Source organism: Nipponia nippon, unplaced genomic scaffold, assembly GCF_047370975.1.
Source record: "Nipponia nippon isolate SJK-2023a ecotype South Korea unplaced genomic scaffold, ASM4737097v1 scaffold_5, whole genome shotgun sequence".
In the NCBI taxonomy this organism is placed as follows: Eukaryota; Metazoa; Chordata; class Aves; order Pelecaniformes; family Threskiornithidae; genus Nipponia; species Nipponia nippon.
The window spans coordinates 17,485,852-17,512,507 of record NW_028262369.1 but is presented as its reverse complement, the minus strand read 5'-3'; the positions used below and the strand labels follow the sequence as shown (position 1 = coordinate 17,512,507).

The window sequence follows — 26,656 nt, the reverse complement described above, 5'->3', positions numbered from 1 at the left end:
ATTTGCAGGGTAGCTGCTGGCTTCCTGAAGAGACACCAGCCCTAGCTCCGAGGGCATGCTAGCACTAATTTGCTTGGTGCAGCACTGTGCTGAGTAGCACTAATTTGCTGGGTGAAACACTGTGCTGACAAGCCTGGATTGCTCTTACTTACAGAGTTGGTAAGGTGGCACTAGTCTGGGGTTGACAAGGTTTAGTGTAACAGATCCACGGAAGCCTAGACACAAACTTCTTTTATCTGTTCGGGTGGGAAGTCTCTATTCAACCGGGTTTGAAGGATCCCTTCTGTCAGCAGCTGAGCTCTCCTGCAGGTGAGGAGGTGGCAAGATGCTTCGTCATTAGGTGCCGTGTCAGTGTTACATGCCTAGAAAATCTTGAGGATCCTGCTCTACTTCTGTTACGTCTCTTCAGTCTCTTGCCCATCCATTCTCCCTTTCCCTCCTCTGCCCAACTTTGCTCTCCCTCTCTGTGCCCACTACTCCCAGGATGCTGGAGCTGCACTTGGTGTGCTTGGTTTTATGAGTATTTTCCATCCCCACTCTGTGCTTGGAGCCACTCATCTGCCACTGTCCTAAGGAAACTGGGTGGCTGTTGCCCCCTTGGAGGCATCAAGTGCCTGGGCTCAGCAGCTGGAGACAGTGTGTGGGGCACCTCGGAGCAGGTAAAAGGGTAACTGGCAAGTTCAGAACCAGAGGAGTCTCAGGATGAGAAGCTGTTCTCCTTGTCCTCTTGATGTAGAACCAGTCCTTCCTTGGACTGACTTTAGTGGTGGAGATGTGGTGGTTCCCGCAAGAGGTGGCTTTGCCAGGTAGGTGGCCTTCCAGTCTATGCTGCTTTCCAGTGCCCACTCAGGCTATTGCCCCTGCCTCCCTGTCCCACAGGCTACTCTTCTCTGACCTAACCTGCTCGCCTGCCTGGGGGGACCTCTTCAGCACAGTGAAGCCCCACTCTCAGGAGTGGGCAGCATGGCAAGGTGATCCCAAATGCATTCTTTGTCCCACTGTCCTTCCCAGCTCACCGCCTCCAACCATGTCAGTAACTTTACGGTCAATTACAATGTCACGGTGGAGATGATGAATAAGATGAAGAACCTGACTGTGTTGGGTGTCCTGCCGGTCCTCCCTCAGAACAGCACCGTGGAGCTTACAGCAAGAGTTCAGGTTGATTCAGCTGTGGATGCTATGTTCCTGTGAGTCCTTTGGAAGTTGCCTGAATTTAGGATCTTACTGTGCATAGTGTACCAGTCTTGCCTGCACTATTTCTCTTCCAGGGCCAGCTGATGTCAAATGGCCCATTTCTCAGCTGCTGTCTAGTTATGAAATCCCTTCAAGTGTGGTTCAGTCACACTGGCTGGGACCTATAGTTCAGGCTGAAATACTTTTCTTTTAAAGGAATGCTTTAATATTGGGTTCTTCCTCTTCTTACCAGTGCTGTACTCCTCTCACAGCAACAATTCTGCAGCACTGGACGCAACTATTGCTTTGATACCTGCCATTATGTTTCCTATGGCTTTTCTGAAAACCCCAGCCCTGAGCCTGAAAGACAGCCCTAGACCAGGCCAGGGTTCCTCTTGGATTTCGATGATTCTCCTGTTGTGCAGTGTAACACAGTTTGCATGTTTCTCCAGGTGGGATTTTGGAGATGGTGTCCAGGAGACGTACCTGTTCAGACCTCCCTACAACAAGTCTTTCCTTGTTCCTGATCCCAGTGTCCATGAGGTTGTAATTGAACACAATGTTTCACACATCTATCAAGACCCAGGTACGCTCAAGATGGTTCTCTGGGGAAGAAGGGGCTCAGATATTTTTGTTGTGAGGGGGTTACAAAGCACTTTCCAATAAAACAATGTCATTACTTTGTTCCCGAGGAAACAGCCAGAATGACTGGAAGTCTCCAGCAATTGCCATCCTCTATAACTCTAGGAGAAGTTTGTCCATGCTGTAAGAAGCAGGTCCACCACACACAGTCCCCTTTTTAGACAGTCTCAGCAGACAGATGAGTGGCAGGCCAGCTCTGTGCCAATGGGAGGTGGGGTAGGGAGTGCTATTGCGGGGAGCAGGAAGGGCGTCTGTTTTGTGAGCGAACAAAAAGAAAATCTTTTCTCTGTACCTGTCAGACTGGCTTCTTACTTGGTGTTTGGTCCTCGCATGCATGGCTTGGTTGTAATTCCTGCTTGCCCTGGACTGGAGGAGGGAAGCCCAGGGTGTGCGCAGTGCAGGAGCAGAGTATCTCCCTGCAGTCCCCCGTCACGCTCCCCACACTGCTGCAGCACTGAGGAAGCTGTTGCACAAGCATGTCCTCACAACCGGTCGTTTTCTGCTCTCCTCCTATGCAGGTGAATATGCCTTGGTGGTTCTTGTGTCAAACCAGTTTGAGAACCTCACCCACTTGACCCCAGTTCACATCCACAGTTACCTGATTGATGTGAAGATGGAAGTAGAGGAGGATGTTTTAGTTGTGAGCCGTCCAGTCACCTTCAGAGCCAATCCACTGCCGTCTCCTTACGGTGTCATGTACACCTGGGACTTTGGTGACGGGTCCTCACTGTTCACAGAGAGCCAGTCTACAGTGACATACAGCTACTCCAGAAGAGGGGTATACAACATCACCGTGACAGCGAACAATACCATAAGCAGTGTGGAGACAGTTGAGTGCTACCAAGTGTTTGAAGAGATAACTGGGCTCCATGTTTCCGCAGATGAGGCAGCAGAGCTGGGAGCATCTGTGACCCTTAATGCTTCAGTGCAGACGGGAGACAGTATCACCTGGATATTTGATATGGGGGACGGGACAGTGCTGAGGAGTCAGGTGCCAGTGGTAGAACACGTGTACATAAAGGACATCAACTGCACTGTGAACGTGACAGCTGTGAATCCTGTGAACTCTGTCTTCCAAACTGTGCCTGTTCGGGTATTTGTCCTGGAAGTACTCAAAATAGAGCCTACTTCTTGCATCCTTGAACACCCAGATGTGCAGCTCACTGCGTATGTGACGGGCAATCCTGATGAATACATCTTTGATTGGACTTTTGGAGATGGCTCGTCCAATGTCACAATCAGTGGGGACCCTGTGGTGAGGCACAACTTCACCCGAAGTGGGACATTCCCCCTCTCTCTGACTCTTTCAAGCAGGTTTAACAAGGCTCACTATTTCACCAGCGTCTGTGTGGAGCCAGAGATAGTCAATGTCACCCTTCTCCCTTCCAAGCAGTTTGTGAGGCTTGGTGAAGAGAGCAGCTTCCAGGTCAGTGCTGTGCCTCTCTACCAGTATCGCTACCGCTGGGATTTCGGGAACAATGAGTCCACTAGATCAAGTGGGACTGAAGTGACCTACACCTACAAGAACACAGGGGTCTTCCTGGTCACAGTGACGGTCTCCAACAATGTCTCTTTCAACAATGACACAGCGTTTGTGGAAGTCCAGGAGCCTGTTGGGGTAGCAAAGATTGAATATAATGGGACAAGTGTTTTGGAGCTGAACCAGATCTACCTGTTCTCTGCCAGCATGAATGGAACCAAAGTGAGTTACTGTTGGGACTTTGGAGATGGCACTACCCAGCCTGGCCAAGTCGCTACCCACTCCTACAACAACACAGGCCATTACACTATTAGTGTGATGGGCCAGAATGATGTCAGCTTTAACAAGACCATCATCGATGTCACAGTGAAACGTCGGCTCCATGGGCTGACCATCAATGCCAGCAGGACAGTAGTGCCATTAAATGGCTCGGTGAGTTTTGTAGCCACACTTGCAGCTGGCAGTGCCATCCGCTACTCGTGGATCCTCTGTGACCGGTGCACTCCCATCCAAGGCTCTTCCACAATTTCCTACACTTTCCGGTCCGTGGGCACGTTCAATGTCATTGTAACAGCAGAGAACAAGATCAGCTCGTTGCAGGACAGCATCTATGTCTACGTCCTGGAGCAGATTGAAGGCCTGCAGGTGGCTAGCAGTGACCTGGTGGAGGACATCTATTTCCCAACTAACAAAACACTCCATTTGCAGGCAGTGGTGAGAGAGGGAACAAACATCTCTTACAGCTGGGTAGCCCAAAGGGATGGCAATGCTGTTCAGACCTTCACTGGGAAAACCTTCTCCCTGAGCATCCTAGAAGCTGGAAACTACACTGTCTATCTGAAAGCCACTAATATGCTGGGGTGTGCAACTGCTAACAGGACACTAGAGTTCATTGAAAGCATTGGTCTTTTAAAGCCTTATGCCTTCCCCAACCCAGTTGCTATTAATGCCTCTGTTAACATAAGCACCACCGTAACCAGTGGCACTGGTATTACGTATGTTTGGTACCTAGAGGATGGCTTCTCTCCTGTTACCTCTGAACCCTTTATTGAACACTCCTTCCAAAGCCCTGGGGTGATAGAGGTCGTCATTGAAGCAGAAAACAAGCTGGATTCAACCAATGCAACAATTTATATCTGTGTAGAGGAGGTCATAGAGGGGCTGAGTATAGGGACTGCAGAACTGGACTGTAGGTATGTCTCATCAGGCTCCACAGTGGTCTTTGAGGGGGAGCTGCAGAAAGGGACTGAAGTGACATGGCTTTGGGAGGTGCCAAATGGCACATTGACTGGCCAGTCCGTGGCAGTCATGTTCCCCACAGCAGGGTTTTATACAGTCTATCTGAATGCATCGAATGACATCAGCTGGGCTCTGGCCAGCAGGAATATCTCAGTGCTGGACAGGATTCAAGGACTGGAAGTTCTTGCCAGCAAGAAGGTGGTGGAGCCAGGGGAACAGGTTACGTTTGTGATCCGGATGTTGTCAGGTACCTCTGTGAGTTATTTGGTGAGCATAAGTGGGGACTACTCTGTGGTGCTCAATGGGTCCAAGTACACACATGAGTTCACCAAGAGCGGTGATTATTTGGTGACTGTGACAGTGCAGAACCAAATCAGCATTGCACATGCCCAGGTGCTCATCTCTGTCCTGGAGGCCATCCGCGATGTCAGGCTCCTGAACTGCTGTGAGGAAGGCATACCCACAGGCACAGAGAAGAGCTTCAGTGCCCAGGTGGGAAGTGGCTCCCGTGTGTCATTCTCCTGGCAGTTCTCCCTGTGGAAAGAGCAAGGTCGATCCGTGGTCACTGTGGCAGGAGAGAGCGTTTCCTATACTCCAGAAGCTGCAGGGCTGCTCGAGATTCACCTCAATGCCTTCAATGACTTGGGAGGTGTCAATATCACCAGAATCATCCAGGTCCAAGACCCGATAGTCCAAGTCTCCCTCACTGCCTCCAATGCCTTTGTCAACAGGACAGCACTGTTTGAAGCAGCAGTGGTGCCCAGCAGCAAGAGTGTTGAGTTCCTGTGGACCTTTGGGGATGGCTCTTCCACTCAAATGACCAGGGTTGCAGTTGCCAACTATTCTTACCTGAACCCTGGGGATTACCTGGTGGAGGTGAATGCCACCAATCTCATCAGCTTCTTCATAGCCCACCTCACTGTCACTGTCAAAGTCCTGGAGTGTGAAGAGCCAGAGGTGGAGTTAGCTTTGCCCCCTCAAGTAGTCATGAAGCGGTCCCAGAGGAACTACCTAGAGGCACAGATTGACCTCCGAGGATGCATTAAGTACCAGACAGAGCACCTATGGGAGATCTACCGAGCACCCAGCTGCATGAACTTGGATGACTCCAGCAGAATCCGTCTGCCGAACGTTGATGTGAACAGGCCCCAGTTAGTTATACCGAAGCTTGCCCTGGAAGTTGGGAACTATTGCTTCATCTTTATTGTCTCCTTTGGAGATACCCCACTGTCCAAAAGCATCTTTGCCAATGTAACTGTGATACCAAGTAAGCTGGTTGCTATCATTGATGGGGGGTCATACCGGGTATGGTCCAACACTCAGGACTTAATCTTGGATGGGGAGAAGTCCTATGACCCGAACTTGGATGATGGTGAACAGACTCCATTGTTATACGATTGGTCTTGTACATTCACCTCCAAGGTAAGAGCAGTCTTGCACAGCCAGAGAGGGTGATCATTTGGGAGATCCAGCCACACGTCAGCTCCGCTACAAATGTGTCTGGGTTGAAATGGTGTTGAGGGGAGCTTTTGTGAGCATCTTTAACAAAGCTGCTCTGGAAGGAAGGTTGCAAGGGTTTCCCAATTCCCAGCCCAGGGTGATGGTACAAAAATTGCTGTGGAGAGTTCTGCAGTGTAGCCTGCTGCAGTCTGGTGCTGCGCAGTGTCCCTGGGCAGGGCAGAAGTGTTGGCACTGGAAGCTGAGGCATTTGCATTGCTGCTTCCTTTGTACTTGGCCTCTGGTTCACAGTTTCAGGGTAGCTGCTTTCATAACCTGAGGGCATTACAGAGCTGCTGATTGCAGTCTGGGGGCCTGAGGGCTCTGGTCCCTCTCCCATTAACAGTTAAATGTCTCTGATTTCAGCAGGGGCCAAAGTTAGGCTTCAGAGGAGTCAAGTGACCACAAGTTATGGTCACTATGGTCACTAGCAGGTCACTGTACTCACACACTGAAATGGTCTGACCCTACAGTGACAGAAGGCAAGGAAGAACTGCCCTTCAAATTCTTAGCGGAGATCCACCTCAGGAGCACTTTTTGATTGAATGTGGGATTCTTTTGCTTGTAAAAAGTCATTGTTTTCTATCTTTACCTCAAAACAGAAGGATGCGGAGCGTATGTGGATTAGACTTTTGAGTTTAATGTGAGCTTTTTGTGTTGTTTGGCAATGTTTATAAGCTATTTAATGAAGAATTAATTGCTATAAAATAAGAACGTGAAGCTCAGATGAAATACAGGAGTATTCCAAGTACTGCTTACTAACCTGAAGAATAGGATAATGTACTTTACTGTCCACACACCACCCTGTTTCTTCCACCCCAGCGGTGGCATTGCGCAGTAAGATCTGTAAGAGTGACTTTGTGTGGACCTGAATGTTTTGGCTGTGGACTAACCCGATGTGCACCCATACCAAGGAGGGTTTGAAAGTTCTTTTCTCCTTGCAAGCAGAGCTCGGCTGCAGGGTGCTCTCTGAATTTCAGTGACAAGGAAGGAATTGTGACAATTCCCAAAGCTGTATTAGAAGCAGATGTGGAGTATACATTCGACCTCACCGTCAGGAAGGAGGGTATGAGTCCTGAGGCAACAAATCAAACCGTACGTACCACAGACAACTGTCGCTTTCTGTCCTTGTGTGCCTGTTGCTGGACACAGCCAAGCTGGAAGTCCGTGGCCCTTTTCATAAGGAAGTTTCTAGAGGAGAGCACTGATGGCTCAGGACCATGCCCAGCCATTGAACACTCCCCAGGTTGCGTCCCCTGGCCTGATCCGAGAGCCAGTGCCCGTTCAGCTAGGGTGTGGAAGTACCGCTATCTACCTGCATCAGCCAGCAAGGTAAAGCAGGGGAAGCAGATTTTAGGGCATCGCTGGGCCTCCGTAACCGATCCTGTCCAGGTGATTGGCAGGAACAAACACTGGTGTTTCCGTGATATATTCATCTTACGCTGACTTGGGCAGCACTTTTTGCTTGTCCTGCCAAGTCCTTTTAGCTTCTTCCTTCCTTTAGACCTTGCGTTAGTCCCTCTCTGTGCAGAGGCTGCGTTAATGACGCAGCCCTGGACGGTACTGGCCGCCATTCCTGGAACTGAGTCTGCAACCGCAGATCTGCCATAGGAGGACAGCAAAGGAGCCCGTGGTTGGTAGCTCTTCCACCACTGTGTGCAGTCCTGGGCTCTTCACATGTCACAGCACCAGGCTCTTCCCTGGTTTTTGCCCAGAGAGAGCTTCCTAAGGGCTGGTACTTAATTTTACTGTCAACAGTTCCTCTCTTCTCTGTTTCTGAATCTTTTTTAAGGGAGGATTTTTTTAAGTGCATGTTGTTTATGTCAAATTAAGCCTAACGCTGAATGCATCTGCAGTCCGACAGCAGTTATGGTTTATGTCACAAACATTCATCGTGGTGCGTTTGGCAATTAGAGATATAGTTAGTCTGAAAGTGGAAACTCTTACTGCCTGGGTTTTAAACCAAAGCTGGAGGATAAAAAGAAAAAAAATTAAATTTATAGTCTTTCAAGGACATTCCGTACTATCTGGTTTCCATGCATGAGCGCAAAACAATGATTCCAGTGTCGCAGGAAATTTGCAAATACTGTAGGAATGAATGAAGCTTCAATGTGCTCCGGCTTAGTGCTGTGGAATATTTATCCTCTTTTAAAAGTCTGCCATATTAAACAATGTCTTCATTACTGTCTTTCTTTGAATTCAGAATATTCATTATGCCAGGGCAGAGGGCTCTGTCAAATGCTGGACAACCCCGTTTCCTAGGGGATTAAAGGAATTTAGACAAAGTACAGGGGTCAGAGCTCAATAGCCGTTGTGTCTGAGCCACCGGTGCTTCTAAAGCTCTCCTCTCTCCGAGTGCTTTGCCGGGGAGGTGTGGTAGGCGTCTCGAGATGTGCAGCTTAGATCCAAGCTAAAAGCCTGGAACAACATGACACTCTCTGGAAAAGGTGGTTCTTCCAGGCTGGAGAGCAAAATGTGTTTGATGCACGGTGGGAGCTATGTTTTCTGGCTATTTTTATCATCATTCCTGTCTCTCAGGGACATAGGTAGTGTCAGAAATGATGATGGTTCTGCGCAGGCAGTGCAGTGCACTCGAGAGCCCAAGGGTTGGACCCTGAAACGTGGCATGTGGTTCTAGTCCAAGCTCTGTAGATCAGAGCGGGGATGCGGGAGACAGCGGGACCATGCTGGCTTTGCACAGGGCAGCACATCTTCAGTAAACCCAGGCTCCCTGTCTCACCCTGAGCCCTTTATTACTCTGGACTGTAAACGCTTCCCAGTTAGCCATCTTCCAAGTCGAGAACAGGGACCCACTCTGTCCATGGCAGATCTGCTGTGACCCCACCAGGTCAGGCACTCCACAGCCGCAGAGGCAGGGCCAAGCGTTTGGCCCACAGAAAACAAAGGAGAGCCTCAGTTGCTTCCCAGGGCAGGTGCTCACCAGATGTTTAGTCTCTGCTGTAATGGAGGCTTTCCTCCTCCCAGTTAGGTTGCTCCTCTTTTCCAAACTCTAACACAGATCCCATTTTTGTAGGGTTAATAGCTGTCCTGAGATGGTCAGTACAGCAAAGTGCTTCAGTTAGCATCATCCCCACCTGACAGCACAAGCAAGACTTGCTGGGAATTCAGCACAGGGTACCAGAGGGACATTTTGAAAGTGATTTATGTTGTTAAAAAGTGTAAATAAAGTAAATGCAGAATTATCTAGATTGGCCCAGCTTGGCATTGGGTGGCTCTTGAAAATCAGTGACAGAAGAACTTGCCCTGGCAAGTGTAAGAAAAGTGATGTAGCTTAAGTCTGACCTGAAATTCTTTGGAAATCCCTTTCTGCTGTTTTCTTAGCACAGACTGGGCTGGTGCAGAGCGGTTCCTCCTTGCAGAACCAGGTGCTGGGATGTCTACTTCCCTGTTCGATGTCTGTATTTTTGTCTCAGACCTTCTGATGGAGCCTCTTGCTTTCCCAGGTACTCATCAAGAAGGGGGGAGTCCCTATCGTGTCCCTGGAGTGCGTTTCCTGCAAGGCTCAGTCTGTCTATGAAGTTAGCAAGAGCTCCTATGTCTACCTGGAAGGGACCTGCCAGAACTGTCACAATGACTCCAAGCTTGGGGTAAAGTCATTAGCAACGCTGGTCTTTGCTTCACCTTTGGTGGACTTCAAGAAGGGGAGAGTCAGAGAGGACAGGCTGGAAAGAGCTGTGTGAGAAATAAAATCCTGGACCTAAACTGCCGTAGAGACAAGGACGGGAAACAATCTCTGACCATAAATGCAGTGACAGGCTGGGTCTGGCAGAGGGGATGAAGGCGGCTGACTGATACTGGTCTCTTCATCACAACCCCTGGAACTGCCTGCAGGACTGGCTTGCAGAGTCAGAAGTTTAAAACAGGCCCTGCACGGAGCTTGCCTTGTGTGACATGGGGCTCCCACATGCCGTGCCATGTCTCAGCAGCATGGAGGAGGCTAGGAGAGCCTGTGAAGCAGGTTCCCCATGACCTGTAACCACTGGACCCCCTGTGAGATGTCCAGAACTTTTCTTTGCCCTGGGTTGTGCCTCCAGGCTGCTGGACACACGGTCTGTCAATCCTCCATCAGTATCTCAGCCCACCCAAGGGCAAGTCCTTGCTAGGTCATTTTCAAGCCAAGCCCATGAGTGACCAGCTCTTTTCACACAGTAGCCATTTTTTTCCTATAAGAGGTCTGTAAAGTGTTTTCTTCTCCCTTCTGATTGACATTTTGCCTGTGATTCTGGTGGCTCAAGCAGAGGTTGTTCAGTCTCTTCTGATCCCCCAAGTCCTTCATGCCCTCCTCTAATGAGAGATTCGTCTACGCAGCATCTCTGCAACCTGTTGAATGAAGCAGGTCTCAGAAGTGGAAGTCCTGTTGCGAGAGCTAGTCTGTATTACTCCCAGCAAGCCCAGCATGTACTTGCATGGCATTTTCTGGCTGGCTATCTCACTGTTCCTCTTGTTATCGCAATTGTACATTTGTGCTATTAACAGTAACCATCCAGGACACGTTCAGCTTGAAGCATATAAAACATGGTATCCCGTGGAGGCTCCATCAGTACTTAATTTATTTCCTGTGTTTTGTATTCTGTATTATGAAATACTCTGTCGGAGGGTGATGTAATCCCAGAGACTAAAGTAGATCTCACAGTGGAAATATTCCCACCAGACATTTTGGAAAGGTTCCAGTTCTTGTTGCTGTAGCACACAAGACTAAAGCTGAATTATCAACTGCAAATTTGGCAGACGCTCCCACTAGAAATCTGTTACTTTTTATAAGAGACTCAATCTGAAAACATTTTAAGGACATAACTTCAGATTTAAACAAAACCTCTCCTGTCTTTCCCCTCTATAGAGATGGGCAGCACACAGCTTTAAAAACAAGTCTCTCGTCCTGGACAAAAAAACTACCTCCACTGGCGACACGGGAATGAACCTGGTCTTGAGGCAAGGGGCACTGAAGGATGGGGAGGGATATACTTTTACCCTTCACATCACAGACCTCACAACAGGGGAGGAAGGATTCGCCTCCATCGATCTGCTCCCAAACCAGCCGCCCGTTGGAGGATCCTGCCGGCTGTCTCCCAAAGGACCCCTCAGGGCACTGATGGCAAAGGTGCACTTCGAGTGTGCAGGTGAGAGCATACGGACAGTGGTGCTGGGCACCTGCCAGCCCACTCTGCGGGCCATGGGCAAAGGTTTCTCATGACCAGTGTGGTACCAGCTGCCCTTCTTCCCACAGATGTTTTCTTTACCCCGAGCTCCTACCCCAGGGCACTGTTGGCCAGGGCTGAATTCAGAAGTGAATCTTTCCATTTCTGATCCCCAAAGCTTGGACCATGAGCAGCTTTGTGTGCCCAAATTATGGAGCTCTAAAACTCATGGTAGCAGGCAGACACTTTTTTTAACCCTAATTCATGTAGTTGAATGGTGATATCCAGGCCAGGACAGTCCTTGTGGAAGAGGCTGGTATTTCAGTGCAGGAAAAAGAAGGTAGGTGCCCAAAACTGAGTCACATATATGTGGGAAGAGTCAAAAGACAAAGCGCTGGGGCCTTCTCTGCCACGTGGGCTGGATGTTCCCCTTGGCAATTACCTTCTCAACCAGCTGCAGAGACAGCAATGAGTCTAGCTTTGGAAAAGTGGCCTGGCTGACATCCTGTAGCCTTGGGCCAAGGAATAAGCGCCTCTGAAAGCCATATTTCCCCAGTGATTAGTGTTAGAGATTAATGCTGTCTGTGCACAAATGCTGGGAAGCCACGCTGCAGAGGAGGTGATGAATTCTGCTGGTTCTGGGGGGGCTGGTTACCAAAGCCCAGCTTAAGCTGGGGGAGAAGCAGAAGTGTGTTTGGCATGATATGGTTGTAACTTTGGGAAGTTTTGAGCTACCCGGAATAATTATGAAATCAATACCTCTTTGGAGTGGTGGGAATTTTAGCTCTTAGTGATTGTTGCCAGGCTGAAGTGAAACACACAGGATGCAGACCCACTGGTGGATGTCTAGTGCAGCGAGCCCTGGCAGAGCCAGCACCTTCGCTGGTGCTCACTGGCAAATGCGCAGCGAATTTCGTAACTGCCTGGCTCCCACAGGACTCCCCATAATTTCTGGGAGCTCCAAGGAAACCTTTGTGCAGGTTTTATCCTAGACTCAGTCATTCCTGAGATGTTGAACTGCCTGAGGGCTGTGCTGACCCTCTGTCTAATGTCAGGCTTTGCAGTGCTTGTACAGAAGCTGTGGCCTTGGGTCAGTGTTGTTCCCAGCCCCAGCAGAGTCATTCCCATTTTTATTTTGCTCATGAACTCTTCTCAAATCCCTTTAAATGTTACAGAACCCAAACACCTAGGCAGAAACCCCTAAACATCAGAAAAATTCAAAGAAGGTCAGACCTTTACATTGCAGGCCCTGGAGACATCTGTCCGGCTTGATGGAGTCCATAAGCCATCCCCTAATGGTGGGGACAACCTGTCCCTCTGCCAGAGCAGGGTAACCCCTTGCTGGGGACAGCAGTAAGGGGAGATGCCATGCTGAAGGGCTGAGTGGGGTGGGACACACCAGGGGAGGGAACGGGCACTGCCAGGTAGTGCCAGCTCTGATGGATGGTGGCTGCAGCCCCGCCGTGCCCTTGTCCCCATCAGAGCCCCTGTTGGGGTTTGCTTTGCAGGCTGGCGAGACACGGAGGATGCGGAGGGCCCGCTGGTGTACATCCTCCTGGCATCCCGCCACAGAGCCGGGCACTACCACGAGTTCTGCGTGTACAAGGGCAGCCGTGCCGAGCACAGTGCCTTCCTGCCCCCGGGCTTTCACGAGAGCGGCTTCATGGTGTCTGTGTCAGTCCTTGTTCAAGACCAGCTGGGAGCAACCGTGGTGGCCATTAACCGGTAAGACCCACCGCTCGCAGGCTAGGCTTACACAGCAGCGCAAGTGTCCAGCCTAGGCTCCCGAATCACAGTCTTACGGCTTGACCACTGGTTCCCTGTCCTGAAGGGCTCAGCAGATCCTGGGTGAAATGTTTGCCTCCTGGAAGAGGCTGTTGGCAGGAAGGCTCAGCAGAAGTGCAGTACAGAAAATTGCAGTCTTTGTGGATCATCGTTCAAGGGGGAGACTTTCCCATAAGTTACTGCTTTCTTGACCACCTCCTTAATTCTGTGGTGACACTTTGCTTTGAAAGCACAATGTCACTTTCTCAGAAGATCTCTATGCTCTGTGCTCTGCCACCTTCTCTGCATCAGGAGTCCTCAAAGGAGAGCTGGCAGCAGCAAGCTCTGGTGCTGTGGGTGGCCTGATGTCCCGCCGCTGAGAGCCAGGGAGGTCTCATGTAGCCAAGGTGGAGAGCACGTGCATTTGAATAGGGTGGAAGGGACTGCAGCTCGAGTCTCAGCAGGGCCAGTACTGTGAAAGCCCTGTTATCCTTCCTGCAAACGCCCCTTGGTTTCCACTGTGCTCCATGCAGGCCACAAGTGCCCACATGTCTTTGGGCAGCATCCTGAGCTGGTCTCTGCTGCCTGACCGAGCTGTATGGCTGCTCCTTCTCAAGGCTGGTTTGCAACTCCCTGCACTGTAGATGTGGTCCCAGCCTCCCAGGCTAGAGTGCACGGTCCTGCAGTGCCTGCGGAGGAGGATCTGTGTTCCAGCTGTTCCTCAGACCCCAGGTAACAATGCCAGAAGCAGTGCAGCTCCTCCCAGCACACCGACACTATTTTTAAGTGCTCTTTATGCTCCATCAGACTAAACCTGGATTTTTTCCTCTGGGTTCAATGCATCCTCCACCTGCAGCTTCACAGAGCTGGACCAGTGAGGAACCAGGTTTCAGGTCCACAATGTTCCTACATAGAGCTGGTGCAAACTGGGCACCAGGGCAAGCATCAGCAATGCTGTCCTTGTTGTTTAACCACCTGCTTCCCCCCTCATCTTCCTTCCCAGCTAAAGGGCAGATTCTGCCCCCTTCCCTCAGTCCCATTTGATAGTCTGCACTTAACCCAAATGCCTCTTTCCCTTGGCAGCTCCATGGAAATCAGTTTACCAGAGGGATTCCCCAGCCTCTCCCACTGGCTCTACAATCAAACTGACACCGTGCTCCAGGGCTTAGTGAAACAAGGGGACCCTCAACAGGTCATTGAGTACTCTCTGGCCCTCATCACCATCTTAAATGAGGTAAAGCAGCACTCACTGCCCAAGAGGGACCTCCAGAAGGCCTTGCAATCTCCAGCAATGTTTTTTTGGCCAGGTTTTGTACAGCAATGTAGGGAAATGACTAATGCTACAGTTTTTCATGTAAATCAGCATATGTGCATGCTGGGAGCTGGAGTGGAGCTATTTTCATGCATCAAAAAAAGTAACAAGCTCCAGGCACACAATCACCAGGGAAAGTAGAGGGGCTGCAAAATAAAACAGAGGTCCTAGAGAAGGTAGTGGCCTGGGTGTCACCCATGCAGCCTGCTTTTCTGCCCTCATATTCAGATAGTTTTTCCTCTTTACTGCCAACACGAAGTCTAAACACCGAATTTAGAAGCATAAATCTTAGTCCAAATTCCCCCACCTCCTTCATGCTTCCCCTGAGCCAGCCACCCCACTCCAACTCAGGAAACTTCCTGTGGCTGCTCAGGTGCTGCTCTGGGTGCTGAGGAGACCTCGTTCTGACTGCTGAGCTAGTGCAGCTAGAAGGATCTTCTGGCCACATACAAGGCTCTTAATCCACAGTGCAGGAGCATCATCCTCCTGGCAGCATTCACTTTCACGCCTACCTAAAGTAGGGCCCAGTCCCTCCACGTGCATCTCTATAGGCAGGGCAGGAATTTTGGTCTCTACTCGTGCTTTCCTGCCCAATAAGAGCCTGCTGCATGCCTGGAAGCCAGGCAGGGGCAATCCCCCTGAGCACAGGCACTGTGCTTAGCTGGATAAGGACTGCACACTGGTGTACTACTTAGCTGTCAAGTGCAAGGCTGTTAAGATAATTGGTTGGAGAGCACAAGTGAAATTGAGGAAGTTCTACTGAAAAAACAGCTCATTAGATCACCCTCTGGGGAGGAGCACAGGCAGGGAGATAGAGAGTGTGGGGAAAAGGTGACCAGCACAGCTCATCGTCCTCTGAAACAACCTGATACAGTTCCTCACTCTGCCTACTTTTCTCCCTCCCACCAGTACGAGCGGTCCATGCTTGTGGAACCTGAGACTGGGAATGAATTTGAACTCCGGACCTGGACTCGCAACAATATCACAGAAACACTGAACTCGCTGAACGTGAACACAGTTGATGATATCCAGCAGATCTCAGCTGCCTTGGCACAGTGCACGGTATGTTCCCCATCACCACCTCCAGCCTCCTGCTCTTCCAGGTGCGGCTTAGATGCTCTTCAATTCTTGTTCTGCTTCCCTGTCTCTCTCTCCCACATACATACCACACAGGGAGGACAGGTATCACTTGTTGACATCATTAGGGTTTCTGTGGTGATGTCCTAAGTGTTGTCAGCTCTGTCCCTTGTCATGCCACTGATCTAGCAGGTGTGGATAAGATGATGTATTCATCAGCTGGAAGACAGCACCTAAGAACTCTCTGCTTCTCTGGTACCAGTGCTGGTGTGGCAGCTTGCTAGCAAGTAGGTTCCTTCACTTGCAGATGGAGACTGTAGAAGAGGCCTTGGCAGACTGGAGAAGCACTGGAATAAGTTGGTGGGGGAGCTGCAGAATCTCCGAAGACAGGCTGGGCTCCCATCAGGAGTAACACCAGTAGAGCCAGACCTGCCTTGAGCCAGGGGACAGCGCCAAGGACTGACGTTCCTTCCAGCCCTATTTCTGCTATAGGAGATTAGAAACACTGCTCTGCTCTGCTCTGCTGCTGACTGGAAGCGCTGTGTTGCCCAACCAGCTTGCAGTTTCAGCTCCCTGGTGCTGGGGCTGCTGCCTGGTGGATTTAGGAGTGGCTTTATGTGTTTTGTCAGATGGGCAAAGGGAAGAGAGCCCAGTTATATAATGTGCTTGGGGTTTGGTGGTCAGCCAGTCAGCTCTGGCATGCTCTTCCTCCCCGCCCTCCCAAATCTTTGCCTTCAGGACTGGAGTCAGGTACCCTGGCCTTGGCTGCACGTCGTCTCCCCAGCCAGGTCAGCAACCTCACTCAGTAGGAAGAGACTGTCATTGAAACGATGAACAGACTGCTGCGTCCCACCCACAGAGTCCCTATTCTGCTGCTCCTTTTTCTGCTTCAAAGTCTGTAAACCTTAAAAATCACATGTTTCTGTTCATCTTTGTTCAGGGATTTGGGGTTCGGCACATCCCATTCTGATGCTGGATTGGTTTGTTTGTGTCTCTCCCATGTGCTCTTGCCTTGCGACTTGATCTCGCTGTGGAAGCTTAAGTCTAGAAATAGAATTTTTGTTCCATGGGAAAAGCTGATGTTCCAGGATTAGTTTGTGCTCCGGATTGGAAGGAAAACGGTAGAAAAACAGTAGTCTAGAATTTCCCAAGTGGTTGAGACTAGCACGGAGTTCACACATTTCCTTTCCTGTAGAAGTGTCAATCAGTGCTGATACTTTTTTGATTTTACCTACAGGGGAGAGGAAAAAGTCAGAATTAATTTCTCCTGGAGGGGAAAAAAAGAATCTCAGTCGTCTTAGTAGATTCTCCTTCCTGAGCAGTAGCTCCTTGGGTGGTTCCTCCCCATAACCCTTTTTATTCCCTGCCTCATTGATACCTGACTGTGCCTTGTGGACTCCCAATTTACACAGTATGTCCTCACTTCTCGTAGCTTACAAATAAAAGCAGAAAAGGGGGAATTCTAGACACGCAGATGTCGTTTTGATTCTTCACCAAAACATATGGTGAATCACGTCTAAATCCTATGATGATTAAAAGAAAAAAGATGAATAAGAGCTAGGAACAGGGTTGTGGTAACAGCTTCCATGTGTTGCCTCAGTCCCTCCCATCCAGCCCTCGAGAGTGCAGGGAGCTCCAGGCCGTGGCTAGAACATTCTGTTTCTTGGACACCTCTGGGAGCAGAGGGAGGGACATCCATCATGCCTGAGTGGCAGGATCCCTCCCACAGCTTTCAGGAGTATTTGGACATTGAAATGGATTCAGTTAGGGCTAAACCTTGCTTCCATTGAAGACAGTGGTGTGGATGGAGGAATCCTATCCAGCTCCTTCTGGTTGATTTCTGTAGGAATAGTGTGTGGCCCTGAAGGGGTGCTCATGAGATGCAACAGCCGGAGGCGTGCTTGGTCCTTACAAGTGAACTCCAGGAAACATGAACATGCTGCCCTTTATTGCTCTTTCCAACCCTAATGCATCCTTCATCAGACTCCTAGCATGCCTACCTGTACACTGGCAGATTGTAACATGAGGGGAGGTGGATGGAAGAGTCTTGGAGACACCAACAACTTCTTGGCATCTCTCAGTGTGACCAGAGCAGCCGTGGTCTTTGCAGTCACCTTCCTGGGGCTGGGAAGAGCAGGGGGGACTTTCAGAGTGCAAATGGTGTTTGAACAAATGTGCTCAGGTCTTTGTAGGACTGAGTCAGCTGAACTTGCCTACAGCTGCCTTCATCTTTCCCTGGGGATGTTCCTACTGAATCAAACTGTGTTTCCCTTTGCAGGTGGTGAGCAAGGAGCTGGTTTGCAAGTCATGCCTGACAAGGACCTTGAACAAGCTGGAGACCATGATGACTATTCTGCAAGGGGAAACAACCCAGGGCACTGTGACACCAACTGGTATTGCTGACAACATTCTCAACATCACAGGTCAGTTTTGTTCCTGCAGGAACGGATGACATTTGACCGGGCACTGCTGAAGGCACAGGTCTCCCTGTACAGGGTGCTGGGCAGAAGTAGACTGAGAGAGGCTTTGCAGGCTTTCTCCTGTACCATTCGGGGTTTGGCTTATGCCTTTTCAAGCTGTTAGGGAGATTGTGTCTAACATTTGGAGCATGGCACCCCAGTACTTTCTTCTCCCTGCACTTTTCCCAGGGTTGTCCTGGCTTTGGCAGCTGTCTCTGCGGACATTTAAATGTGACAGTTTTTAAGAAACTCACTAATACTTCAGGGAATTGTCTTTTTAGTAAACAATGAGTAACAGCTATGGCTTTCAGATGCTTGCCTTCCTGGTTGTGATCTGAGGAGGCTGCCAAACTTCACTGGGGCACCCATGAACACTGCAGAAATTCCCACCTGGTTACCCTGGGAGGAAGCAGAGGCATCTTCTTTGCACTCCTTGTTACGTATTTCTGAGTGTTCTGCACTTTATAGTGCAAAAACTTAGTAACGTATGTTTGCTTTATGCATTCTTTCCTTGTTTCCCAACCTGCCATTCTAGTCACTTCACAGGAGGAAAATAAAGCCTGTTGTGATTAAGTATTCACCACCAAACTTTGTAGATTAGCCAAGAGAGCCTGCAAGAATTGCTGACAGCTCTATTTTTAGCTATGGGCTACTGAACACTTCCATTGCGGAAGGTCATGTGCACAGTGTAGAGTTACAGTGAGAAGACAGTACAGAAAGAGGTGTCTGATTGTTTTGTAAAGGTGTCAGATGTTATCTAGACTGTAACAGTTATCTAGGCTATTTACCACTTCCTCTGTTTGCACCTTTATTTCTTTCCTGGCAGGTGACCTAATTCACCTTGTCAATACGGTTTCACAAGAATCCAAGCCCCAGGAACTGCTTTCTGATTCCCACAATTTGCTGCTAGCTCCCAAAGCCTACAACCTGTCTTCCAGCCTGATGCGCATCCTCATGAAGTCTCGAGTGCTGAATGAAGAGCCCCTTGAGCTGGTGGGAGGAGAAATTAAGGCCACAGGCAAACGGTCTGATCCCTTTAACTTGCTTTGCTACGAAAACACACCAAACTGCCAGTTCTCCATCCCTCAGGCATTCAACACCACCCTTTCCAACCTGACGGATGTCATTCAAGTCATGTTCCAAGTGGACTCCAATCCTTTCCCTTTTGGATACATCAGCAACTACACTGTGTCCACAAAGGTCGCCTCCATGGAGTTTCAGACACACAACGGGGTGCAGATACCCATTGGGAGCCTGGACTCAGAGAAAGCCATCACCGTAATGGTGTCAAACAACACAGATGCTGACAATCTCTCTGCTGGCACTGAAGTCATCGAGGCAAGAACATCTGTGAACCTAATTGTGACTATGGAGAGCAACAACAGAGAAGCAGGACTGCACTTCCAGCTCACTTACAGAGTCCTGAATGGTAGTGCAGATAGATCCAACTCTTTATGCTCTTTGCTATTTCTTCCCGTGGGAAAGGAGGGCTGGGTGTTGCAGCAAAGGAAAGCTGTGTCAAGAGTTAACTGGTGTGGGAGGGGATGTCAGGTGTAGCCAGCAAGTTCCACACTGGATGGTTGAGGTTCCAGCTGTCACGGGCATTATCCAGTCCCCAGTGTAATGTTGCCTGTGGATTCTGGCACTGAGAAGCCTTTTGCTTTTCCTAGCCCTTCTGTTGAGCCACAGTGGCACAGGAGGGAGTTCGTCCAGTCCCTCTTTTGGTCACGTACAATGGCATCCAGAGTCTCTTGCTCAGGGATCCTCTGAACTGCTGACTGAGAGAGTGCAATCTGGGAAAGCATCTCTCCCGACTTTCTGCGTTCCTGATACTCCTCCCTGAACGTGCACTGCTGGCAGCAGGCTTGTGGTTGAGCTCTCCCAGGTGTTTATAAAGTACTTTCTGTTTTTTCTCCCCCTCCCCACACAGATCACTACATTGCAAGCGAGCCTGAGCCATTCATCATGGCTTATCTCCATCACAAACCAGAGCCCAATGAGCACAACTGCAGTGCCTCTAAGAAAATTGGCCTGGATGCCCTGGCTGGAAATGACCACAAGCTCTACACCTTCTTCACCTCACCCAGGTAAGAGAAGCCTCCCTTGTAATCCTTGTCACCCCCAGGCTGTCCCATGGATGCACGTGAGGGATGCTCAGGGCCTTGCCTTTGCAGGGCTGGTGCTGTTGTAGCTATCCACAGTGCTCCTCTGTCCTTGGAGGAGACAGCTCCTGGGCAGGCAGCTGCAATCTGCCGTTCCTACACCCCAGCATTGGCACCTCTTCTACCCTGGCACTGCCTCCTTCCCAGACATCTGCTGTTGCTGGTGCAAGAGCAGCTCAGTGCTCTGTGATTTGCTTTTCTGATCCAGGTGAGAGAGGGTTCCCCTTTTTAGAGCTGTAAGTCATGTTCTCTGTGAGTATCATGACCCTCGTCCAGGGCCTCTCCCGGTGATGAGTCTCCCCTCCACTGCCCTTTTCTCTGCTCACTCATCTAACAGCTGCTGTAGACTGTTTTTCTGTTCCTTGTCCAGACTTTCATGCTCTGTGCACTGCCAATCCCAGAGCTGCCCATCTTTACCAGGACTTTCCCCAAGCGACTCACACTGACCTTCGTAGATTCAGGGCTTGCTCCGTGCAGCTCATGAAACCGTTTCCCACACCACACGTTAGCCTAGTTCCTGAACTGCAGCACAACCTTCACAAAAGCACCTCTATCCTCAGAGCTCATCTTCCCAACATGTGACTGGAGGAGAATGCAGGTTCCCTCGTGGGCTACCGTCTACCCTGCTTGCCTGCTGCTTGGAGTGTGCTGGGGCTCACTAAGCACCGCTGTTGTGCTGTTGGGTTTTGCAGCAAAGCTCTCTTCTTTTTATCAGAGCAGTCATTTTTGTAACGTCAATTGCTGACTTGCTGTCTTGCCTGGGAGCATGTGTGTTCATGCCTCGTGTTATTTATGAGCCATTCCTAGGCGTTATCTAAGAAGAAAAGATAGGCAGCTTGGGAGTAGGTGGGGCAAGAGTGGAGCCACTGTTGTGTAAGTTGACACAGCTTCTATGGCTTTTGGTAACAGGATGCTCAAAGAGGGATTAATTGTCATAATGAGCAAATCTGCTCCCAGCCAAGAATCAGAGAGTTGCTATGGAAGTGTCGTGTGGGTCAGCGGGACACAGGGAAGGGCTGTGCAAGGCTGCCAGCACAGAGAAGAGGGTGTGCAACATAGTGCTCCAGGTGCTGAAATAGTACAAAGATAAAGAAGAACTCAAGTGGTCTGTAGAAACCCAGAGTTTCTGCACAGTCAAAGGGTGGTGTAAATTACACCACATTCACTGGGCTTTTCCTCCTCATTGTGTGCTTACCTGTTCCTGCAGCAGGGTGCTTTCCGTGGGCACACATCCACTAGAACGGGGTTTATGTCCCTTCAGCAGACGGGTTAATAATGTCTCCTTGCTGTCTTTCCTTTCTCCAGAACGGATGACACCATCCAGAAATACTACTTCAACATCACAAACCATTTCAGCTGGTCCCCAGTGGAGGTGACTCTGGGGCTGTACACCTCCCTCTGCCAGTACTTCAGTGAGCAGGAGAAACGGTGGAAGACAGAAGGCATCATCCCGCTGGAAGAGACCAGGCCAGACCAGGCTGTGTGCTTAACCCAGCACCTCACCGCCTTTGGGGCCAGTCTGTTTGTCCCCCCAAACTCTGTCCAGTTCATATTTCCTGTGAGTAAAACACAGCAGAGGCTGTGCAACACTGCCACACACTGAGCAGATTGTTGCTGCCTAGAGGAAAGCCTTGGGCTCCCGTCGGCTTCACATTCAAGCTGGGTCATGGCTGACCTGTGCCCAGCTGGCAGACCAGCACAAGTACCTGAGAGCTTTTGGGAGCTGCAGATGGGCACAGCTCACACAGGGGCTGTGTCCTCTGATCATGAATCCTGGCTGCTACTGCTAAAAACAGACCTTTACAGATGGCTTTGTTCTCTATTCTGGACACCTCTCAGTGTGTTCACCTCTTAGTGAGATGCCAAATGCTCCTCCCAGCTGTCACCCAGCACTGTTTTATCCCAGCGAGCTTGCACCTGCCGGCTGCTCCCTGCCTCCCAGGGGTGTTCAGGCTTTTTCTAGCTGTCGGTGTGACGTAAGTGGGAGCAGAGAGCTCTCGGCAGCTGCTACAGCAGCTTCAGCTGGCTGCTGCAGTCACTCTGCAGGGCTGTGAGCACACAGTCTGTGCAGGGACAGGTCTCTCTCTATTTGCATGTGGTATCATGTGTGTGAATGATGATTATAGCCAGGAAGGAGGCAGCATGACTCCCGGGGAACAGGGGGGTCCTCCTGGGGAAGGAGAGTACCTTGCAACATACTTCTTTTCTTTTAGGCTCCAGGCCCAGGTCTCAACTACATCGTTCTGCTGACATGTGCTGTCTGCTTTGTGACCTACTCAGTAGCTGCACTGATCGTGCACAAGCTGGACATGATTGACATTAACCGAGTGGGGGTGATTCCCTTCTGCGGGAAGAATGGGCTGTACAAATACGAGATCCTGGTGAAAACTGGCTGGGGCAGAGGATCAGGTTAGCCTGTATTCTATTCCTGTGCTTGATTCCTAGAGTGATATCTGTGTAGTTCCCCTGAGATCTCACCTCAGCACATCATGCACCAGGGCCCAGAGCTGAGCTGGTGTTTGGAGCAGCACTGAGCAGACAGTCAGTTCAGGGCTTCCCACAGCATTCACAGTTTTTATTGTGTGATGATGGGGCAGGTCAAGAGCTGTGGAGAAGATCATGCTGCCCTACTGCTTGCTGTTGCAGTGGAACAAGCAACTGTTGCTGAAAGGAACCACCCAGTATAGAAATACACCCACCCTGCTTTCCCTGACTGGGCTGTGGTTGCAGGAACAGCCAAGAGGCAGCGATTTTTCCTCACTTCTGACCCACTCCTGCAAAAGGATCCAGGCCTTGTGGGCCCTTTAGGTAGACCATTTTGCTGTCCTCCAGCATCCATCACTTTGTTCTGCCATCTGAATCTTTCCCAGCGGCATGAAGGCAGAAAGCTTGGCTTTCTGATCCGGGGCTGGGTTTGTAGCTAGAGCGGCCAGAAACATCATCCTGGACTTGGAAAGCCAGGCAGCTGGGACGTGGAAGCTCTAAGCAAGGATGGAGCTGGAGTGCCACCATGTCACTGCCAGAAACATGCTCCCGTTGGTCTTAGTGTAACCACTGGTTTCACTGGCAGCAGCTTTCTCCTGAAGCCACCCCAAGGACCATCCAGGTTGGGCAGGTGGACCAAGGAGCATCTGGCAACTGGTACCGGAGAGAAGTCAAAGAAAACAAGTCTTTCAACTACTTGGTGGAAAAAACATCCAGAATAAACATCTCCTCCCATTAGTGTGTTAGCAAGGCAAGGAATGTCAGATTCAGTCCCCTCCAAAGAGCAAAACCATGAGCATGCCAAGGTCCATGCACCAGGCCAATCTGAGCAGCTGCCCTCCAGGCTGTGTGTAACACTATCCCTGGGTGTGGGATGGCTGTTGAGCACATTCCTTCCTCCTGAGTCTTCAGGTGGCCCCTCTGAAGGGCCATTGCATCTGGTATCAGGTCACTGGCAGGAAGGCAGGGCTGAGGAACAGCTCCACCTTGGGTGGCCTTCCCTAACTGAGCCCCGTTAACTTTGCCAGGTACCACGGCCCATGTGGGGATCGCCCTGTATGGTGTAGACAATAAAAGTGGTCACAGACATCTGGATGGAGAAAACGCCTTTCACCGCAACAGCCTTGACGTGTTTCAGATCGCAACGGAGCGGAGTCTGGGGAGCATTTGGCGCATCCGCATTTGGCACGACAATAAAGGTGAGACGTGAGCGGGTGTGCAGGCCTGAGGCAGCCATCACACATCCCAGGTCAGAACCAGGCTCTGCTCCGCCTGGTGCCTGGGCCAGGAGAGAGGTACCTGGGCCTACAGTTTGGACTAACCCTGATGGGAGACCATGGTGATCCACTGGCTTGGGGGAAGATTGCTGGGTGGGGGGATGTGGAGTCTCCATCACGCAGAAGTCTGCAAACTGGTCAGCTGTAATCCCGTACACATATGATGCAGTGTGCTGTGACAGTGTCTGTAAATGTCCGTACAGCCTAGGAGGTGACCTGGCTATGCCAAGCCTTTCTCTTGGGGACTGTGCAGTTCCCACCGATGAAGACAGTGTCACAGGGTAACTGCTGCTGTCCCCCTGAGGGGCTCTTGTGTTGCCTTCTTGGCTTTGCAGGTCCACATAGGAAATGTGTGCCATGAAACACATTTCTTCATCTCTTAACTTTTAGGGCTCAGCCCCTCTTGGTACCTGCAGCACGTCATAGTCCGGGACCTGCAGAACAGCAAGAGCTACTTCTTCCTGGTGAATGACTGGCTGTCGGTGGAGAGTGAAGAGAACGATGGCATGGTGGAGAAGGAGGTTTATGCTGCTAGTGAGTGCTCAGCCCCTGGGGCGTGGGGCTGGGATGGCTGAGCAGTGTGGCAGTTCTCATTGCGTTGAGGAAGGGCCCACAACAGGAGACTGCAGAGAGACTGTAGAACCTACCCACTGGCTGTTCCTCACTGCACTGATGCCTTGTGCAGCCACGTGCTCTGCTGGGTCCTTTGTGCTAGAGGACAAGGCATGGCAAGGACCCAGCTGCGCAGGAGGGACCATATAGATGCAGTGTGGATACTTCCTTCACTGTCAGTCTGCAAGGAGGGACCGTGGCAGGCCCAGCTGGCTCCCCTCTGCGGTGCAGTTGGCCCTAAGAGTCTCTCTCTTTTTGTGCTCAGGTGAGACAGAGCTGAGGAGCTTCTCCCGGATCTTCATAGCAGAGTTGCAGCGAGGTTTCTTTGAGAAGCACGTCTGGTTGTCCATGTGGGACCGCCCGCCTCGCAGCCGCTTCACCCGTGTCCAGAGAGCCACGTGCTGCTCCCTCCTCATCTTCCTCTTCCTCTGTGCCAATGCTGTGTGGTACGGTGTGGTGGGGAACGTACACCTCAGGTGCGCTGTGTCCCTTGGTGCTTTGGCCAGTCTCTTACCTCCTCAGGGCCCCTCCTGTGCTTCCCATTATATAGGGCAGGACAGACCTTACATCTGCTGGGAATAGGTGGCTTGCTTGTGGCCTTGAGTCTGCCCTTCCCATTCCAAAGAATTTAGGACCAGTACATGGAGGATGGATGACCAAGGACAACCTGATCACCTTTCCCCCTTACCTGGTTTTGCTGTGTCATCTGTTAGCACAGCCCATCCTCATTTCTTTCTCTGCACATCTGAAATGCCAAGTTGTGCAATTTTATCTCACTCCTTGCTTAGCTGGCAACCCTGAGTGCTCCTGCTAACACCGGTCTGATCTCTCTTGATTCTCTCCAGCAATGGTGCTGTTTCCAACCTGATCCCTGTTAATGTGGACACAGTGGCTGTTGGTTTGGTGTCCAGCGTGGTGGTCTACCCTCTTTACCTGGTCATTTTATTTCTCTTCCGGATGGCTCGTGGCAAGGTAATGAGAAGAAGTAGTTGCAGGCTGCCCAGATGGGTACAGTGCCACCAGGTTTGCTCATCTTAGGCTAGATTCTGCCCTTTGAGGTACATCACTTCTCCAGCTGGTCTCTGCCTCCCTCCTGAGCTGAGAGCAGCCCCTGACCTCAGAGGGACAGATCATTGCCTGGATTCTGACAATGCCCAGACAGAGACCAAGAGGGCAGATTTTAAAAGCTGTTGAGGCACTTACTCCCTCTTGATTTCAGTATGTGATAGGTATCCAAATGCCGTTTGAAGGTATGACCCTTTGCTGCATTGGCAGGAGTTGAGAGATGCTCAGTGGAGCATTGCTAATGAAATGCCTAGCCTGGGTACAAATTCAGCTGTCTGAGCAGAGCTGTGGTTAGGCAGCTGTGAAAGGATTAGCTGGGGATTTAATGACTGGTTAGACACAATTAGCAGCCCCATTAAGTACTGCAGCCAGCTGCTCAGTGACTGATGAGCAGCAAATGTGTCTGATATTTCTTGTTCCTGTAAGCACTGCCTGCTTTGCAGAAGGCTGCAAACTCATGTGGCTTCCTGGGTATTTGTACCTGGGACAGCCTAGATGGCACTGGGCTGTGGTACATGTGAGTACAAGTGCCCAAGAGGCAGTGAAGGATGTGACTGTTCTCGGCCCTGCTGGGTAGGCCTGGGATCCTCTAGCCCTGCCTGCAAAAGCATGGAGCTCCCCTGCAGAGTAGTGAGCTGACGGGAGCCATTGAGCAGCAGCAGGGCTCTGAAGCACCGTGACATTGTCGCCTCCATCCCTCCTTTTTCTGCTCAAGCCTTCCTGTCTCCTGCAGGTCTCCATCAACCACACCCTGACTCACTCAGACCAGCAGTCCTTGGAGATCGACAACTACCTGGACTCCTCAGTCCTCGACAGCTCCTTCCCTGCTTTCCCTGGGCTCCGGGCAGAGGTAAGCTGCTTCACACCCGAAAGCTGGACAGGCTGCATGGGTCTGTGTGCTCCCCTGCACGGACATAGTGTCCATCCACAGCTGTCTGTGCAAGAACTGATGCACTCAAGTGCCTCTGGCAAATGGTGATGATGGGGGAGAGCCACAGCCCTTCATCTCTCACCTGCATCTCTGCCTAGGCCAGTCCCAGGTACCGAGCACAAGCTGTCTCCAGCTACTGCTCTGTGTCTGTGAGCATGGATCTTCCCAGTGTGCCCAGGTGTTATCTCCTGGAGGAGAGCAGGCTCTTGGAGGTGTGGACCCAGGGCTAATAGCAGCTCAGGCTCCAGGTTTCCAGTGACCTCTGATGTTAACAACCTGCTGTTTTAACAAGGCACAAACCAGTGTCATGTGCCTGAAATGTCTCC

General features: G+C 50.7%; 1 protein-coding gene across 1 annotated transcript in view; it reads left to right on the top strand.

The window, feature by feature from the left end:
• Positions 1-26,656, top strand: part of PKD1 (polycystin 1, transient receptor potential channel interacting) — a 99,620-nt gene that overhangs the window by 57,435 nt on the left and 15,529 nt on the right. The window contains exons 13-31 of the mRNA XM_087730756.1: positions 1,012-1,187; positions 1,626-1,759; positions 2,334-5,956; positions 6,980-7,126; positions 9,496-9,639; positions 10,890-11,169; positions 12,696-12,912; positions 14,035-14,185; positions 15,173-15,325; positions 17,619-17,763; positions 18,626-19,228; positions 19,730-19,886; positions 21,267-21,519; positions 22,175-22,370; positions 23,474-23,644; positions 24,113-24,256; positions 24,600-24,810; positions 25,180-25,306; positions 26,133-26,249. Coding sequence (XP_087586882.1) covers positions 1,012-1,187; positions 1,626-1,759; positions 2,334-5,956; positions 6,980-7,126; positions 9,496-9,639; positions 10,890-11,169; positions 12,696-12,912; positions 14,035-14,185; positions 15,173-15,325; positions 17,619-17,763; positions 18,626-19,228; positions 19,730-19,886; positions 21,267-21,519; positions 22,175-22,370; positions 23,474-23,644; positions 24,113-24,256; positions 24,600-24,810; positions 25,180-25,306; positions 26,133-26,249 — 7,149 coding nt within the window. The remainder of the gene's footprint in view (positions 1-1,011; positions 1,188-1,625; positions 1,760-2,333; positions 5,957-6,979; positions 7,127-9,495; positions 9,640-10,889; positions 11,170-12,695; positions 12,913-14,034; positions 14,186-15,172; positions 15,326-17,618; positions 17,764-18,625; positions 19,229-19,729; positions 19,887-21,266; positions 21,520-22,174; positions 22,371-23,473; positions 23,645-24,112; positions 24,257-24,599; positions 24,811-25,179; positions 25,307-26,132; positions 26,250-26,656) is intronic.